At 50.3% G+C, this 16,060-nt stretch overlaps 1 protein-coding gene across 1 annotated transcript in view; it reads left to right on the top strand.

Annotated features, from left to right (window-relative positions):
- Positions 1 to 16,060, top strand: part of B4GALNT3 (beta-1,4-N-acetyl-galactosaminyltransferase 3) — a gene marked incomplete at both ends in the record, with an annotated part of 66,255 nt that overhangs the window by 36,802 nt on the left and 13,393 nt on the right. Inside the window, 5 exons of the mRNA XM_080353835.1 lie at positions 4,575 to 4,666; positions 5,325 to 5,402; positions 14,151 to 14,246; positions 14,758 to 14,848; positions 15,735 to 15,835. Coding sequence (XP_080209961.1) covers positions 4,575 to 4,666; positions 5,325 to 5,402; positions 14,151 to 14,246; positions 14,758 to 14,848; positions 15,735 to 15,835 — 458 coding nt within the window. The remainder of the gene's footprint in view (positions 1 to 4,574; positions 4,667 to 5,324; positions 5,403 to 14,150; positions 14,247 to 14,757; positions 14,849 to 15,734; positions 15,836 to 16,060) is intronic.

Genomic DNA, 16,060 nt, shown 5'->3' with positions numbered 1-16,060 from the left:
TCATCTTATTTCCTCTTATTACATCTTTTCTGTCCCTTAACTGTTGGTCCACTGGCTCTACAGGCAACTGGCTCCAGACCGGCTGCCTCTTGTGCCAGTTTCTACTATAGGATGCAGCATCTGTCTCAGCTTCCTCTTCAGCCTCTTTTCTTTGTGTCCACCTGTCTCTATTTCTAGAAGCAAGCTCAAGTCCCTGAGGGCTTCCTATCCCAAATCCAGAGGGGCAGCTGAGGCACAGCCCCAGTTGGCATTTTGGTCATCAACAGGCAGCTGCCAGCCTGTCTGATGGGAACAGGGAGAAAAAGGAACCCTTGTCTCCAGAGAAGAATCACCTTCACATTTCTGGGCAGTTGCTGATCCCTGTAAGGCTTGAACCTTGGACCACTGCTGTACAAAAGTAGAAAAAAAGGTGGATCTCTTCTTGTAGAAAAGAGGTCAACCAAGTATCTGCTTATACACATAGGGAAAATGTCCTGGAGGTTGGAGTGAGGATAAAAAATACAGTTTGGATGCACTCTGGGCAAAACCCCTGTTGTTGCTGTGAATCTGTCTGCCCTTCTGCCCATCTACAGTGCCTTTAAGAACATATCCTTTCTCATCAAGTCCCTCTCGGCACAAAATCATACAAATCTCCCTGTCCACCATCCTCTGGTGCCAGGTGTGCCATTGCGGGCAGAGGTGGTGAAGGGGCAGATCTGATTTGACACTACATGTGGTGTAACTGCAGGCCACTGGAAGTGTGGATGCTGCTCTGCCCTGGCTACAGCAGCATCCCCTCCATGGAGTCTGCTGTGGTCCTAGTGTAACCACCAGCCAGCTTGGTCGAGCAAGCTAGCTCAGCAGAAAGCCCTGTGCCTTTCTTTGGGCTGGGTTTTGGATGCATCACTGCCCTGAACCATCCCTTGTGGCTGTGGGGACTGATGCCAAGGAGGTGGAGTATGCAGCAGCAAGGCTGGTGGTTGCTTCTGGCAAGCTGGGCCTGCATCAGGGTTGGAGGTGTTTGAGGTGAAAAGGCAGCCTTGGAAAACAACCAGTGTGCTTCAGGAAATGGTGGGAAGTGATGCTCAGAAGAGAGAAAAGCCAGGAGCTAGCTGGTGTGTCTGTCTAACAGGCTAATGGCAACAAAGCCTGGCCCAACATCTTCAGCTATTTACCTGGCTCTGGGACAGGTTCTTCCCAAGCCTTTGATTTCTGCCTTTACAGCTTTTTGCCTTTTCCCATCCTAACCAGAACCGGTTTTGTAGAGGGGCTAGAACAAAACCATCAAAGCTAACAGTTCTGACATTCCCTCTTAGTAATACTGAAGTGTTTGCTGAGGTACTTTAGTTCCTGCCCTACTGCTTTTTTTCCAGGTGTATTCTTGTTGACTTTAAGTAGCTATCAAGATAGTGCTCCTGCCAGCTGGGCTGCCGAGCAGTGCTCAAGGACGGGCTGAACCTATGGTAGACCCCCTCACTCTGGTGCTCTTGAGACAGAGCAGTGGACCTAGCAACAGGGCTCTGCTCTCCAGCTGTCATCCGGGAGGGGATACCTGCAAGGCGATGTCCTGGGTTCCTGTGGCCTGTGCTGGGGAGAAAACCTTGGTCAACAGTTGGCCTCAACAGGTCTTTGACTGCAGGAAACTGGAGGAACTATGTCTCTTTTCTATAGCTCACTCCCTCCTCCTAGTGAGGAAAGCATGGACAAAGTTGGGTCCTTCTACAGGGGTCCCCTTATGGAGATCCTCAGGTGGAAGCCTGTCTTTTGAGAAGGAATTGGAGCACCAAGAACTTTCTCTGAGGGGGGTGTTTATCCCCTTATTTTCTGAAAATCATTTCCTACCATGCCAGGGAATTAGCCTGCCAAAGTACAAATTACCCAGCAAGGAAATCACTACCTCCAGGTGAATTCCTAGATGTTTTGTCTTTTCTATGTTTGACTGATGTAAGTGTTAGGTAAATATTTGTACAACAATGAAAATTGCCTCCCTTTCCTTTTTCCAAGGGTCAAGAAGAATGTCAGCTGTTGCCACCTGTGTGTAGCCGGGCTCCTGTGTTTGCCATGGGGCGGGTTCCATGCCAGCCATGAGCAGGAGCCAAAGTGCAGATGAGACCAGGAGTCACTGTGGTGGGACGAATGGCATGGCTGGCTGTGATGGCCAGCATCCTCTTCCCAGGAGAGGAGGGCTCCTGACACTTTGTCCTGAGCTTATTCCAGAGAGCCGTGAAGTCCTCAGTTTAACAATTAAACCAAATAATCTCCTCCCCTCTGCACAGAATTAAAAAAACCCTGCTTCTCTTGATGTCCTCTCTCAGTGAACCTCCAGGACTGAACTGACTTTTGTTGCCATTTTTCTATTTTATTCCTGGTTTCTTTGGTTCCTTTATAATTTAGCCAGTCCCACTCTTCTGGGTCTCTCCTCTGAAAAAAAAAAAACAACGTGGTCCTCTCTCCCACTGGTACAATGAGCCCTCGAAGCAGTGGATGCTGAATTTCATGCAAACTACAAAGTCGGTTTCAGCCCCATTGCAAGTGGGGCCATGTGTCCAGCTGCAGGGCTCTCAGAAACAGTGGTTCCTGTCTTGTTACTCTGAAGGAGGTGGAAGCTCACTGGTTATACGTTATTTTATGTGAAGACACCAGAATTTCTCCTTCTTTCCCATTACAGTCGGTCCCTGAAGCACAAGGTGCGCTTAGCTGCATTAATCAGTAATTACTTACCCAGAGTGTCTGAAAAATCTTCTGCAGAAGAAAAATATCGATGCTGATATTTTTAGTCATAGACTTAAACCCGTAGCTTCAGATCAGAATCTGGGGGTGGGAAGACCTAGATCAGAAATTTGTGGCTGTTCAGGATCTCACAGCGCCTGAATGAAGCCCACATGTCTAAGCTAACACTCATGTCAGGGAAGCAGGACACCCTAGTTGCCTCCAAGTCTTGTCTCTCAGTTGCATCTCTGACTACTTACTTTCACATTTTCCACATTTCTTGCACTTTCTTTTCATTAATTGTCTCCTTTTTTCCACCACATCATAGGAGGCAACTTCAACGTCTTCACTTTCTGCTCACCTCTGCCAGATCCTACAGCATCCTGGTTCAGGAGCAAGCAGAGACAGAATTTGCAACTCTGTTTGTAGGTGCAATAACAGGCCGAGAGCTTACAACATCCAGGGAGGGAGATCTGTCGAAGGGTCATTGGTGAATTCTAGTTCTTGGGGTTGCTTTGGGTTTGTCTTGGCTTCTACATAGCTCAGAGATGTTTTGGAGTTGATCTAAGTTGTGTGGCTTGTAAATGCCCCCTCTGAAGCAAACTGATGGAGCATGCTCCTACTTGAGTCACAGTGGGGTTTCCCGTGCTGCTGGGTTGGGTGGGCAGGGCAAAGATGGGTATGGTGGCCCCAAAAGAGTAGTGGTTTCCCCAGCAGTGGGCTGTGCTGCCCCCTCAGAGCAGGTCCACGCCACTTCTGGCTGCAGGAGCAGTGCAGAGGTCTCAGACAATTCGTCTCAAGGCTCAGACTTTTCTGGAACTCCTAGAGCTTTGGGAATGACTTCCATTTTTAAAGATAATGGGCAGAGAGCCTGGCTCTTCTCCCTGGTACATGGATATTGAGCGGGTCCGCCACCAGCCTGGGAGAAGCAAGCACTTATGGAGGTTTTGGCACTTGCGCTCTTCACAATTAAGCTATCATGCAGGGTGGGCACCATGCTTAGCTGCTGGCAGGTTGAATAGTTGCTGTCTCTACGCCAAAATGTTTAGTAGATCTGAAAAACACATGGTGTGAGCCCTTGTAACACTGGTGGGAGGCATGAGCTCTGCTGACCATCGCTTGTCTCATTAGCAATACGGACTGACATTATGGAGAGCTACAGGGTTATGTTGTATCTGCTCGTCTTTGTACCTCCTAAACCCAGAAGGCCAGCCGAGTTGTAGAAGGAAACCAGAATTGATCCTGGCTCCTGTATCAAGCAGACTGGGAGAAGAGGGGTGTTGAAGTTGCTTTGAACCTAGAAGCTGACTTCACTTAAATAATGACATCCTTAACCACATCACTGCTAATACTTTAAGCATTACATCTGAATGTTCCATCAGGTGCAATCTTTGCTGGCATTTCCTTCAAGAAAATAAGATGGAAAGCTTTTGTTATGGAAATAGGTGCATATTCAGAATAACATTCTTTTGATGGTTAAGCTGATTAGTAACCTGGTTATTGTCTCACTTATTTTGCTTTGGGATTGGTAGTTAAAAGAAAGTGATGTTGTTTAGTTTGACCAATGTAGATCTGAGGGATCTACAAAGAGGTTCCCAGTCCTGTGGTGATTAATGAGATCTATGGCATTTTAGAACTATGATGAATCTGTAATATAACAAGTTAATAAGAAGGAGGGAAGAGCTTTTAAGGAAGACAAAGGCAATTTCTCTCTCTCTGTCAGTCTGCCAGCTCTGAGTAATGTAAACAACTCCTGGTCTCTGCTGGACCATTCCAGAGTGTTAAAGGTCTTTCAGCCTTGTAAAGTACCAGTTTATTCTGGTAACTGCTGTGGCTTCTTTTTTTAGCCTGTACTCTGACGATCTCTTTCTGTTTCCTCTGCACAGGGTACGAAAGCTGGAGGGAGCTGGCAAAGGCTCTGGCAGACATTAATGTCCCAGGTGGGGACCCAAGCCACCTGCAGAAGGTGGGACACCAGGTGAGGAGGCTTGGATGTCTTCTGAAAGTTAAGGCAGACCTTCCTTTCTGATGCTGTCCCCAAGAGACAGCTCTCTCTTCACACAGGAAAGAGAGCATGCCACAGGGCAACATCCGAGCTGACTCACGGCAATGTGGATGTACAATGACTCCACTGTAGTCAGTTGAGTTATTTTAGATGTACTAAGCTGCAGTGGTGGGCTGAAGCTGGCTGGGTGTGTGGCACAGCAAGGTAGCATTAAGCAAGATGAAAGCAGAAATGAAAGGTCAGGAGAGAGTTCGTAGCTCCCTAGTGAAGGACATCTTAGTACTCTTGCCAGAAGGAAGTGCTGGAAGAACTGTTGCTTGGACCTTTTGTGAAACAAGGATGGGGAAAAAGAAAGAAGGGAAACTACCTAAGTTTTAACTGTGCCAGCAAATAATTATAAAGTGCTGGTATCCTTACCCTCAGTAGCTCACCATGGAAATTTGCTGTCAAAAAAGCCAGGGAGCATTTTCACCACACTATGGCCTTGATAATTGACCTGTCCTTTGGAGAGGCAGCTTGGGAACTTGCTTTTTCTCACATATTCTTGTGACCAGGTTTGAGCCCTCTTGTGTAGGTGTCAGTACTGGGTCATTTATCAGGTGGCTTTGACTTTCCTCTACTTGTATTTCAGAACCAAGAGCTGCGAAGAGGTGGGAGGAATAAATTGAATTATGCAGCTGTGGACAACCCTGTTCCGTGGATGCCAGAGGTGGGTGCCCTTCTCCATCATTTTGTGTGAGGGAACTGTAGCTAGAGACCTGTGCAACAGGAATGAAAGGCATGGACCTCTGCCTGGAAATTCATTTGCTTCACTAGAAGTCCCTTCCCTATCACCCCCTCCTGGCTTAATGGCACTTACAGACCTGAGTAATCACCTGGAAGGACAGGAGTGTCCAGATACCTGATAATTTGGCATCCTCACCAGCCATCAAGGCACCAAGCACCCACCTGCGATTCCCTGAGAGCAGGCAGCCTCCTCCCTTCCTGAAAGGTGAAGTTTATTCAGGGTGGGGAGCGAGTAGGGCCAACCATTCAACAAGTGAATACATGACCTGGTGCGCAGTGTCACACTCTGCTCTTGCCCTGGCGTTTGCTTGCTATCCAACCCCTGTGTGTTATACATAGAGACTTTTCCACTTCAGTGACACTTCTGATGAACAGATACATTCTCTGGTAACACTTGAAGACTGGGGTAAACATTCCCTTTGTTTCCTTCATGCCTCGTTTATTCTTTCCTCCCCTATTCCCTTATCTCAGCATTCCTCTTCAAGATAAGGGAGCAGTGCAGCCTGCTGATAATGAGAGGGACACCAGCTAGGGGGCATTTAACTAATGGAATCTGCTCCCTAAATTCCTCGAGGTGATTAGAGACCTGCACAAATTAGAAGGGCCTCTGGGACTCCCCTGGGGAGGGAGCAGGCTGCCATCCCTGTGCTTGGGGCAGGAGATGATCACCAACCTCCCTCCAGCCATTGCACTGAGCAGTTCAGGTCCCTGCAATATGAACTAAAAGCTTTTCTGGAAGCAGCACCAGTCACCCTCCAGTGCCCAGAATCAGACTGAGATCATTGATCTGGTCTGCCGCATGGGCTTTCAAAGTGCTGGTCCCAGCTGGAGCCTGGGGGCTCCTCTGGCCATAGGGCCTTGCAGGCAGCATGCAGGCAGGGCTGCCTCCCAGATGGGCAGCTGCTGGCCAAGACCCAGTGGGATGTCAGGGCCAGGACTGCTGCCGAGCACAGGAATGACACGGAGCATTTACTGCTCCCCTCTCCATGGCACCAGGTGGCACAGGCTCTGCGTGACATCCCCCAGTTTCTCTGAGGCTTTGCCCAATGTCTCTGGTCCCCTTCTTGATGTTTTCTCAAAAGCATGTTGGTCTTGAAACTCCCCTGCTGTAGCATGCAATGAGCCTTTACTGCATCAGAAATGCAGCTCGTGGGGTATGCGCTGTGGCTTGGGTGAAGGTATGTGTCACAGAGGTACCTCAAAAGTCGATTGAGAGAGGCAATAAGCTCCAAGCAGACTTTATTCTAACCAGAACTGTTTAGCAGAAAACTAAGTAGAAATGGGGTTTATCCAAAATTACAACATTATAAAACACAGTTTCAGATACCGGTTAGGAGTTCGGTTACTACATGGCAAATTCAAACCCAAGGGGATCAGATCCCAAAACTCTAGAGTGATGATTCAAAATGTGCATCTTCCCACCTCTTACAAAATGAGGACTCTCAAGGGTGCCCAGAAGATTGCTTACCAGATCAGCAAAGTGTCTCAATGTTCCTTAGATGGCCAGTCTAAGGAGGAAAGTCTTCAACTGCAGACCCTCTTCTCCAAGGAAGAACAACTCAATGAGGGTCTCCAGCAGTCTCCATTTATACCCTAGTTGAATCTGAGCTGTGGTCATTACAAGCATGGTCCCAGAGCTGCTCAGACTCTCTGGGCCTGGTCACCTTCTTGGATGAGGACCCTGTCTGTTGACGGAGGGTCCCTGTCTATTGATGGAGCGGGAGAGGTGAATGTGAGGAGTCACCATTCCTGGGGTGGGGGGATGTGACTTGCTGGAACTTTGGCACGGACCAAGGTGCCACAAAGTTGTGTAAGTGAAGACAGGCACACTGGGGCACAAAAGGTACCAAAGAGCCATCGACTACCCTATTGAAAGCTCCAGACCTCAACTAGGTGAGTGCAACTGCCACACAGTTTGTGTTTAGCACAGGGCTGATCTACAAAGCCCGCTGCTTTGCTGGTGGGTTCATTTCACATCCTTGCATGCCATTGCTTTGGTCAGGGCACCAGCCTGCAAACCTGCTGCCCTTGTGTGATCCTGCCAAGAAGAGAGTGAGGGGAAAGTTGTTCTGGCCAAGGGGAAGGGGTAGAGCTTGAGGTGTCCTATGCAGGATGGCCCCATGCCTGGAAAGGTGCCTTCTGCCTCCTGCCTTGTCTTGCACTGCTCCCTGTTGGGGAGGAGAGCTCTGCCAGGTAGCAGGGCTGTTGCCTCAGACCTGCTGCTTTTGGGAATTTGTGGGTGTCTGAGTCTCCAGCCATGCCCTCTGCCAGGTGGTGTGGAGCAGATGAACCACAAGAAGACTGTGACTCCCAGGGCATACAGATACCAGTCTAGGGAGCTGGTTTGGGTGGCCTTGGCCCACTCACGTGCCCTGCTGTTCTCCCCTGCCAGCCCTGCTCTCTAACGCTGCTCCTGCGAAGCACTCGCCTCCTTCACCAGTTTTCTCTTTGTCTCTATAAGGCAAAATTTCCTGCCCCTTGCTGCATCAGTGTCTGTACCCAGAGGGTCAGCAGAGCCGCTCTGACTGCAGAGGCCAGCAGTTCACCTGTACCAGCTGCAGGAGATGGATAAGGATCTGCAGGCACAGCTCTGTATAGAGCTGCTTGCTGTCCTCTTAACCACTGACTGAAATTTCCCCTGGCCTGGGGATTAAGATTTTCTGTAACTTTACCCAAATTAATTACCCAGGGTCTATGATCCCATTGTTCCCTTCCCACAGCATCTCTAAGAACTTAATTGCAGCCTGACTGCTGGGGCGAGAGGTGGCAGGTTGCCTCTTACAGGTCAGGGAGCTGCACTTTGTTTGAATGGAGAGGTATATTCCTGACAAACATAAATTATTAACAGGGTTGCAGAGTGAGCTGGCAGCCAAGACTGGCCAAAAAAGGAGAGGTTTCAGTTTTCCTCTTTCAGTTTCAGGAGATGAAACCAGCAGCTTAAGTCTTCAGCCTCAGATAATGTGATGGTAAAGTGTGCACGTTGGAAATCCCTAATAAAGTTATTCCCTGCATTTGGGGGAAAGCAGAGTTCAGCCTCACTCTTGAGTTCTTCAGGGTGCCCATGCACATGATCCCTACCTTCACTGTCCTTTCCAGACACTGGAACAAAGTCTTCCAGACCCCAGCATCACCCACTGCCTCCTCAGGCTGGAGACATGTGGGGCGTTTTGTTTCACTAATTCAGAAAGGTGCCTGGCTGTCGTCAGGGCGAACCTGCGCTGTGGGACCGTGAGTGTCACCAGTTTAGCACTCCTCTAAGCATAGGGGGAGGATTTTCAGAAATGTGCTTGGTTAGCCTGATCATTCTCATTTACCTCTACAAAAGCCTCTGTTCAGCTCTGAGAGGAGAGAGGTTAGGGCAGCACTGGACGGGGGCAGCATTTAAAATGCTCCCCCACACTTCATGTATGTGCAGCCTGAGGACTTCTCCTTGGAAGGAGGTGTGAGGGTCATCCAGGAGCACAGCCCCTTGCAGGCAGCACCTGTATAGGTGCTGCACGAAGCCAGAGCATTGTGCTAGGGCATCCTTCTGCTACCAAACCTGCCCTAAGAGGAAGCATCCTTAGAGGACCAAAAGACAAAGCTATTGCTGCTCACTTTGTCCCTGCCCACGTCGCCTCCATGCCTGCTCATGCCGTCAGGTCTCAAGGCTCCGTGGGACAGGTGGTCTTTGTTGCTGACTTGTCCTGATGGGATACCAGCAAGTGCACGGCGCAGCAGAGCCTGCAGCGAAGCCCAGCTGCTGACTGCTGAATGTCACCCAGTCAGGGGAGCCGGGCCAGGCAGGAGGAGGGGCTGCAGCCACTCCGCGGAGACAGAAGCGTCTTATAAACTCAGGAGTTTCCAGTTGGCAGCACAATGTCGCTTTTCTTCCCTGACTCAGGCCCTCTCTGTGCCCTGTTTATCATCCCCGACACTGTGCATTCCCTGGGCTGCACGCAGCTGATTTGCCTCCGTGCTGCCAAAACCGCCTGGGATTAAATTAGGAAAGACCTCTTTTCTCCATCCTGCTCCGGTTATGCAGTAGGTCATGTCTCCAGTGCTGCAATCCTCCCAGCTTTCCCGCTTGCCCCAGCCTCTGCTGCTGCTTCGCCTTTCTTCTCTAGGGCTCCTTGCTCATCAGGAGCTGCTGGGTGTGTAGTGCCAGCCCCCTGGGCAATTTTGGCATGATAGAGCTTGGGTTAGGAAGACAGGTCCATGCTCTCTGTGTGCCTGATCCTCCTTTATGGTCTGTTTTCATTGGAGGGGCTGGTAATCTAAAATTCCTCACTAGAATGAAGCGGAAATACCAGAGTCTCTTAATATGCAGCCAGGGCTGCGGGTGGGTGTTAATTCAGCACGCTCAGAGGAAAAGGTCGGCGCTGGGGCTCTGAGCCCAGGCGCACTCCCGAAACCTTGGAGGCTGCTGTGTCAGCACCGAAGCAGGGGCCTGTCCCAGCCCTGGCCTTCCTGCAGTTAGAATCATAGAATCATTTTGGTTGGAAGAGACCCTCAAGATCATAGAGTCCAACCATTTAGTGCCTAACTCTGGCACTAAACCATGTCCCTAGGAACCTCATCTATATGTCTTTTAAACTCCTCCAGGGATGGTGACTCCACCACTTCCCTTGGCAGCCTGTTCCAATGCCTGACAACCCTTTATGTGAAGAAATTTTTCCTAATGTCCAAGCTAAGCCTCCCCTGGTGCAGCTTGCGGCCATTTCCTTTTGTCCTATCACTTGCTACTTGGGTTGTTGAGGTTCAGTTCTCCCTTCCCTTGGGCAGTGACCTTGTGCTCAGGAGGGTATCAGCCTGCCCAGACCAGCTCCTAGTGCTCCTGTGCATCCTCGTGCCATGCTGACGGTGCCCTTGGTTCACGACGCATGCCCATTTTGGCTCTGAGCTGGGTTCTTGCAATGCTACTCTTTCAGCAGGGTGGAGATAAGCAACTGGGAGGTGAGGCTGGGACACGAGGAGGAAGCTGAGGGGCTGGAGGTGCCCTCTAAATGGGAAGGCACAAGACTGCTTAATACCAGCTCCCATTGAAAGCCTAGGCTCTTGGTTTCTATTCCTGGTTCTGGCCAAATCAGTCTATCCAAAATTTTCAAAGCAGATGTTTTTAAGGAGAGAAGAGGAATTCACCTCGTTGCTTACCAACTCTTATGTTTCCAGTCCTTTGACAACCGGGACCAGATAGTTCCAAGCTGGGAAGGCAAACTCAGTAGCCATGTTTTATAAAGTCTACGGACATTCCTCAGGAGCTGTGTGCGTGAGTTGGGAATGATGGTGCTGTTTATCTATTGCTGCAATCTCCAAAAGCCCCAAGGAGGAGATTTTTACTACATTTTCCAGAGGAGACCCAAATAGTAAATGGAGGAATTTCTCAGCTGCCTGCAATGGGCAGCCATGAGTTGAGCTGGAGCGACAGAGGTGATAGGGTTTCAAAACAGCTGCTGTGCTGATGGCTCATGGGGGCCTAAAATTAAAGCCTAGCTCAGTTTTCAGTCCCAGACCAGCACTTTGGGCAGCCAGCACTTATCTGTCAATAATGTTCTTCTTTTCCCTTTCAGAGGAAGCAGAGAGTAAGTTAAGCTGCTGTATCTGAGGAGAAAGTGTGTTGCTTTAGAAAAGGCTCTTGAAGCCACATGCAAGAAATGCTTATTATTTACCAATTAATTATTTCTAATAGCTGTGAGTGTGTGAAAGAGAAGCAATCTCATTAGCTCCTGCCAGAAGCTGCTCTCAGGTGGCTTTGTAAAGACTTTGGAGACAGAGGTGTCAGGCTAGAAATCTCAGGCACCATCTCTTACAGCACTGATGGAACACCTAGTGGGGTGGTGTCTGCCTTATTTTTTTAGCGGGCTGCCTTCTCTCTAATACTGCCAAACTCTGCAGTAAAGTATTTGATTAGAACGGGACAGGTCTGAGTTTCCTCTGCAAACATTTAAGCAAGTCTAGCCACTCTTTTGGAATGTCCCTCCGAAGAGCTGTTTTGGCATTTGGGCTACCCCATGCCAAAGCCTGCCCAGCTCTATTGCAGTCCTGAGTCTCAGGAGCATCTCCTGGGTCTTTGTCAGGAGGGGACTGCAACACCAGCCTGTCCACAGTGTGGGAGTGTTGTGCTATATTTGACAGAGATCTTAGCCTACTGTCTGCAGTGTGCAAACAATTCTCTAAGAAGAAAAATCAGCATCACTTCTGGACAGCAGCGAACTGCCCTAAGACTCAGTTTCTGGCAGTGACTCGCTGTGAGAGCCCAGCCTGTTCACCTCATTTCATGTTCCACAAGCAACAGCAACTGACATTACTTGATTTGGCTGAGAAAAGTAGTGTAAGACCCTTGGGTGTGAACCTGGATTTGGCCAAGGGGCATGGAATTGCCCAGAAATTCCAATGCAGTTTTTGTCATGCTTGCAGTGATTTATTTGTATCACAAGTCCTTGCAGAGTCACACATTTCTCTTTTCTGCATCCATCGTCCCAAGCCCTCTGTGTAGCTCCTCTCTGATTTTGTGCAGCATTACTCTGGGAAATTGCATCCACTTTTTCTCACTGATTTTCCTCTTGCCTGATGGGCAGATTCCAGGCTGGGGGGGTGTCAGCAGAGGAGGAAAGGAGAGGAGATAGTGGTGGGAGACGATATGGGCTTGCAGACATCAGTCAAGCCCTGGCAGTGCAGAGACCAGTGAGAGCGGGCTGGTAAGAGACTGCTCAAGAACAGCAGTGGTTGTGAATGTGTTTTGCCTGGCACACAGAGATGGTTTTCACGTGTATGACTAAAGCCCACAGCTTGCAAGGAGCATTGCTGCATAAGCTGGTGCTAGGCCAAGTCTTTTCCAAGTCTTTCCTTCAAGCCACGGTTCATTACAAAACAAAACCCCCAACCTGCTGTCCTGGGAAAAATAACGTGGAGAAGCGGTTTCTCTGCCAGGAGTGCATGGAGGGGTTAGGCACTCCTCCACCGTGCTGCTTCAGCTCTGCTGGAGACTCCCTGGTGAAAACTAGGAATTTGCTGCCATCTGTAGACATGGGGGTGCTGCTCAGGCAATTTCCTCAGTCCTTATATAGGCAAGACAGCTGCGGCAAAGCCTTCCCAGTCCCAAGGCAACCTATTCCTTTGTCCAGCATTTCCCTATCTAAGGTAACTTCTGCAGTCTCCAGCTTATTTATTCTCAGCTGTTGGATGCTGGTGCTGCGAGGAGGGTTTCAGCATCCAGCTCCACCGGTTGCAGGCAGAGAGCTTGGACTTTGTGGGGGACAGCCAGCTCCTCCTTTCTGAACGGCTCTGGCAGAAAGAGTCTGTCCCTCAAGGAACATATCGTTGAAATCCCACAGCACCCAGCAAGCTTTTCCCAGCAAAGCTGTGGTGAAGGTCCCTGTTGGGCACCAACAGCCTGTCCTGGCGGGGCTGGCTGGGTAGCAGGGACAGCAACCCAGACCCACACTGCACACCCAAGAGGAGACCCTGGCTCCCTTCAGTGTGCCCCAGCAGCCAAGAGGGCCACCCGTGTCCTGGGTGCACCCAGCACAGCATTGCCAGCCGGGCAGGGAGGTGACTGTCCTGCTCTGCTCTGCACTGGTGTGGCCTCACCTGGAGCATGGGGTGCAGGTCTGGGTGCCACAGGATAAAAAGGATAGTAAGCTACTGGAGAGTGTCCAGAGGAGGGCTGTGAAGTTGGTGAAGGTTTTGGAGAGGAAGCCATATGAGGAGTGGCTAAAATCACTGAGTTTGTTCAGCCTGGAGGAGACTGAGGGGAGATCTCATGGGGCTACAGCTTCCTCACAAGGGGAGGAGGAGGGGCAAGCACTGATCTTCTCTCTCTGGTGACAGAACCTGAGGGAATGTCAGGAAGATGTGCCAGGGAAGGTTTAGGTTGGACATTAGGAAAAGGTTCTTCCCCCAGAGGATGCTGGAGCACTGGAACAGGCTCCCCAGGGAGGTGTCACAGCCCCAAGCCTGACAGTGTTCAAGAAGAGACTGAACAAGCCCTCAGACACATGGTGTGAACTGTGGGGTTGTCCTGTGCAGGGACAGGAGTTGGACTCCATGATCCTTTTGGGTCCCTTCCAGCTCAGGACATTCTATGATTCTATGATTCTGTGTCTCTGGGGGCACACAGAGGCCATGCTGCCCACTGACCGCTCTGTGCTGGTGCTCCCCATCCTTCTGAGCCTCCGTCTCCCTGTCCTCTGTGAGACTTACCTCACAAACATGCTTTGAGAAGGGGATCTGCCATCTCCTGTCCCTAGGGTGTCCCCTTTTCCTTGGGTCAGGAAAATAGCCCTAAAATGGTGAGGGAGCCAAAACCACCTTCTTGGAGGACAGAAGACCCTACATTCTCTTTCCTGGATGATAGGGGGCTATTGCCACCCTAGAGCGCAGAGCACAGCCCTCTGGTTAAACACCTCCTTGATGGAGCAACATAGAGTGAACCCCAGCCACTTAACTAAGATGTCCTGGGAATTATTGCAGTTCCCTGGTGCCATTCAGACTGTCACCTGTGCCAACCCCAAACCCTCAGCGGATGAGAAATGGGGGTCTGGACCCATATCTCCTGTAAAGCAGCCTGTTGCAGCAGCAGCATCTTCCTCTTCTCTCACAAGCACTCCAGTACTGGGGGGGCAGGCTGAGGTTGAGGGATGCAACAGGAGAGGGATGCAACAATTCATTGTGCCCCACTTCTGCCCCCCAGTTCCAGGGCCAGGCCAATCTGCATGTGTTTGAGGACTGGTGCGGCAGCTCCACTGATCAGCTCCGGAAAAACCTCCACTTCCCCCTCTTCCCCCACGTGAGTAAAACTGGGACACCCTCTGTCCCACACTTCCCAGTTCTGCTTCCCAGCTGGATCACCCCTGCTCCCTTCACCTCCTGTCCTTGTCCCTCTCCATCACCTCCTCTGTCTCCCTGCTGAGGGAGCAGGAAGCTTTCACAAAGGTTCAATGGTGGCAGCTCTTCTGCTGCATGAGGGAGGCTCATTTTACCTGCTCTGCCCTGTGAGGCCTCAGACACAGGCTGAAGGAACCCTGTATTTGGTGCTCTCCATCCAAGTGGCTGGTGAATGTCACATTCCGTTCCCACCATCTCACCCATGTGGCTCTCCTCCCCACAGCAGCACTTGCTCCAGTTCATCTCTCATCTGGGCTGCTCTTTCCTGTTGCTTCCATCACACACTGTGCTCCATCCTCCTTCCAGAACAAGCCTCGTGTTTCCCTCTGCCCACCTGTCCCAGGATTTCTGCATCCTTCCTGCATCCCGTCACATCTAATTATTTTTATTATTATTTTCTTCTTCCACTTCAGACGCGAACTACACTGAAGAAGCTGGCTGTGTCCCCAAAATGGACCAACTATGGTCTCCGGATATTTGGCTACCTCCATCCTTTCACTGATGGTGAGGGCTCTGATGCTGCTGTGCTGCTGCTCCTGTCGCTTCTCACCTGCCCCTCCCTCACCCCTTCTGCTGAACCACTGGTGCCCTCACCCCATGAAGCCCAGCACCAGGTCACTCACATGGGCAGCCCAGCTATCTGTGTGTGACCGGCCGTGGCCTTGGCATGGGTGAAACACATCTGCTTCCCCTGTAGGGTGGAAAGGAAAAGCACAGAAGAAGGCAGATGCTAGATTAAAAACAATGCTGTTATGAATGCACAGCCTCGTGGCATGTACGTGGGCACGAACAATCCCTGAGCTTTTCCTCCCTCCCTGGCATACACAAGACTGTACGTGACATCATTTGTGTTCCCGCTGCTCCCTGGGTGCATGAGTACCATCTGACAGCAGCTGACATCTGTATCACCCAGCTGCATGCTTCTGCCCAGAGCAGCCTGCTGGCACTCACCCATGTCTCCTGGTCCCCTGGCCCTCAGCCACCATCCCTGTAACCCCAGATAGAACAGTGAGACTCAGACACCTCTGTCTCCCTTTGTGGCTCCATGTGGACGTTCCTCCATCCAAATGCAGCTTCTCACACAAAAATTTGCTCTGGAAACAAAATGGGAGGCAGGGAGGCTTTGCATGGACTTCTTAGCTTTCCAGGTTAGGTGTCAGGTGAAGGCAGTGCAGGATGGATAGTGAACCAGTTGCATCTGTAAAATTTTGGTTTCAATTACAGCAGTTAGAATTCACAGAGGTTCAAAGGGATGGGGGTGGTAATATCAAAAAGAAAGACATAGTGTCACCAGGAGAAAGCATAAAGACAGCATTTTAGAGTAGCAGAGTCCATTCTGTGCACAAGCCCTTACCCCAGAGCCCTACTTACTCCCTCCATCTCTCGACAGGGGAGTTTCAGTTTGCCATTTCTGCGGATGACAATGCTGAGTTCTGGCTGAGTCCAGATGAAAAGACCTCTGGTCTCCAGCTGCTGGCCAGTGTAGGCAAGGTACAGTGCTTGCTGCATGGCTTCTTCCATCAAGGCTTTGATGTTTCTGTGGGGATGGAGACCTTCCTGTCTTACACACTTCCTTGGACTCCCAAGTCTCTTTTCATGCCCAGCTACAGACACCACTAACAGAGACGGGTATGACATGACATACCTTAAGCCAGTTACATATTTGCAGTGCTGTTGGGAGCCCCATGTTCATGACTGAGGGACTTAAATCTGTCC

The sequence above is a fragment of the Nesoenas mayeri genome, assembly GCF_963082525.1.
Source record: "Nesoenas mayeri genome assembly, chromosome: 1".
NCBI classification, from domain to species: Eukaryota; Metazoa; Chordata; class Aves; order Columbiformes; family Columbidae; genus Nesoenas; species Nesoenas mayeri.
This window is presented reverse-complemented; position numbering and strand designations above follow the sequence as displayed.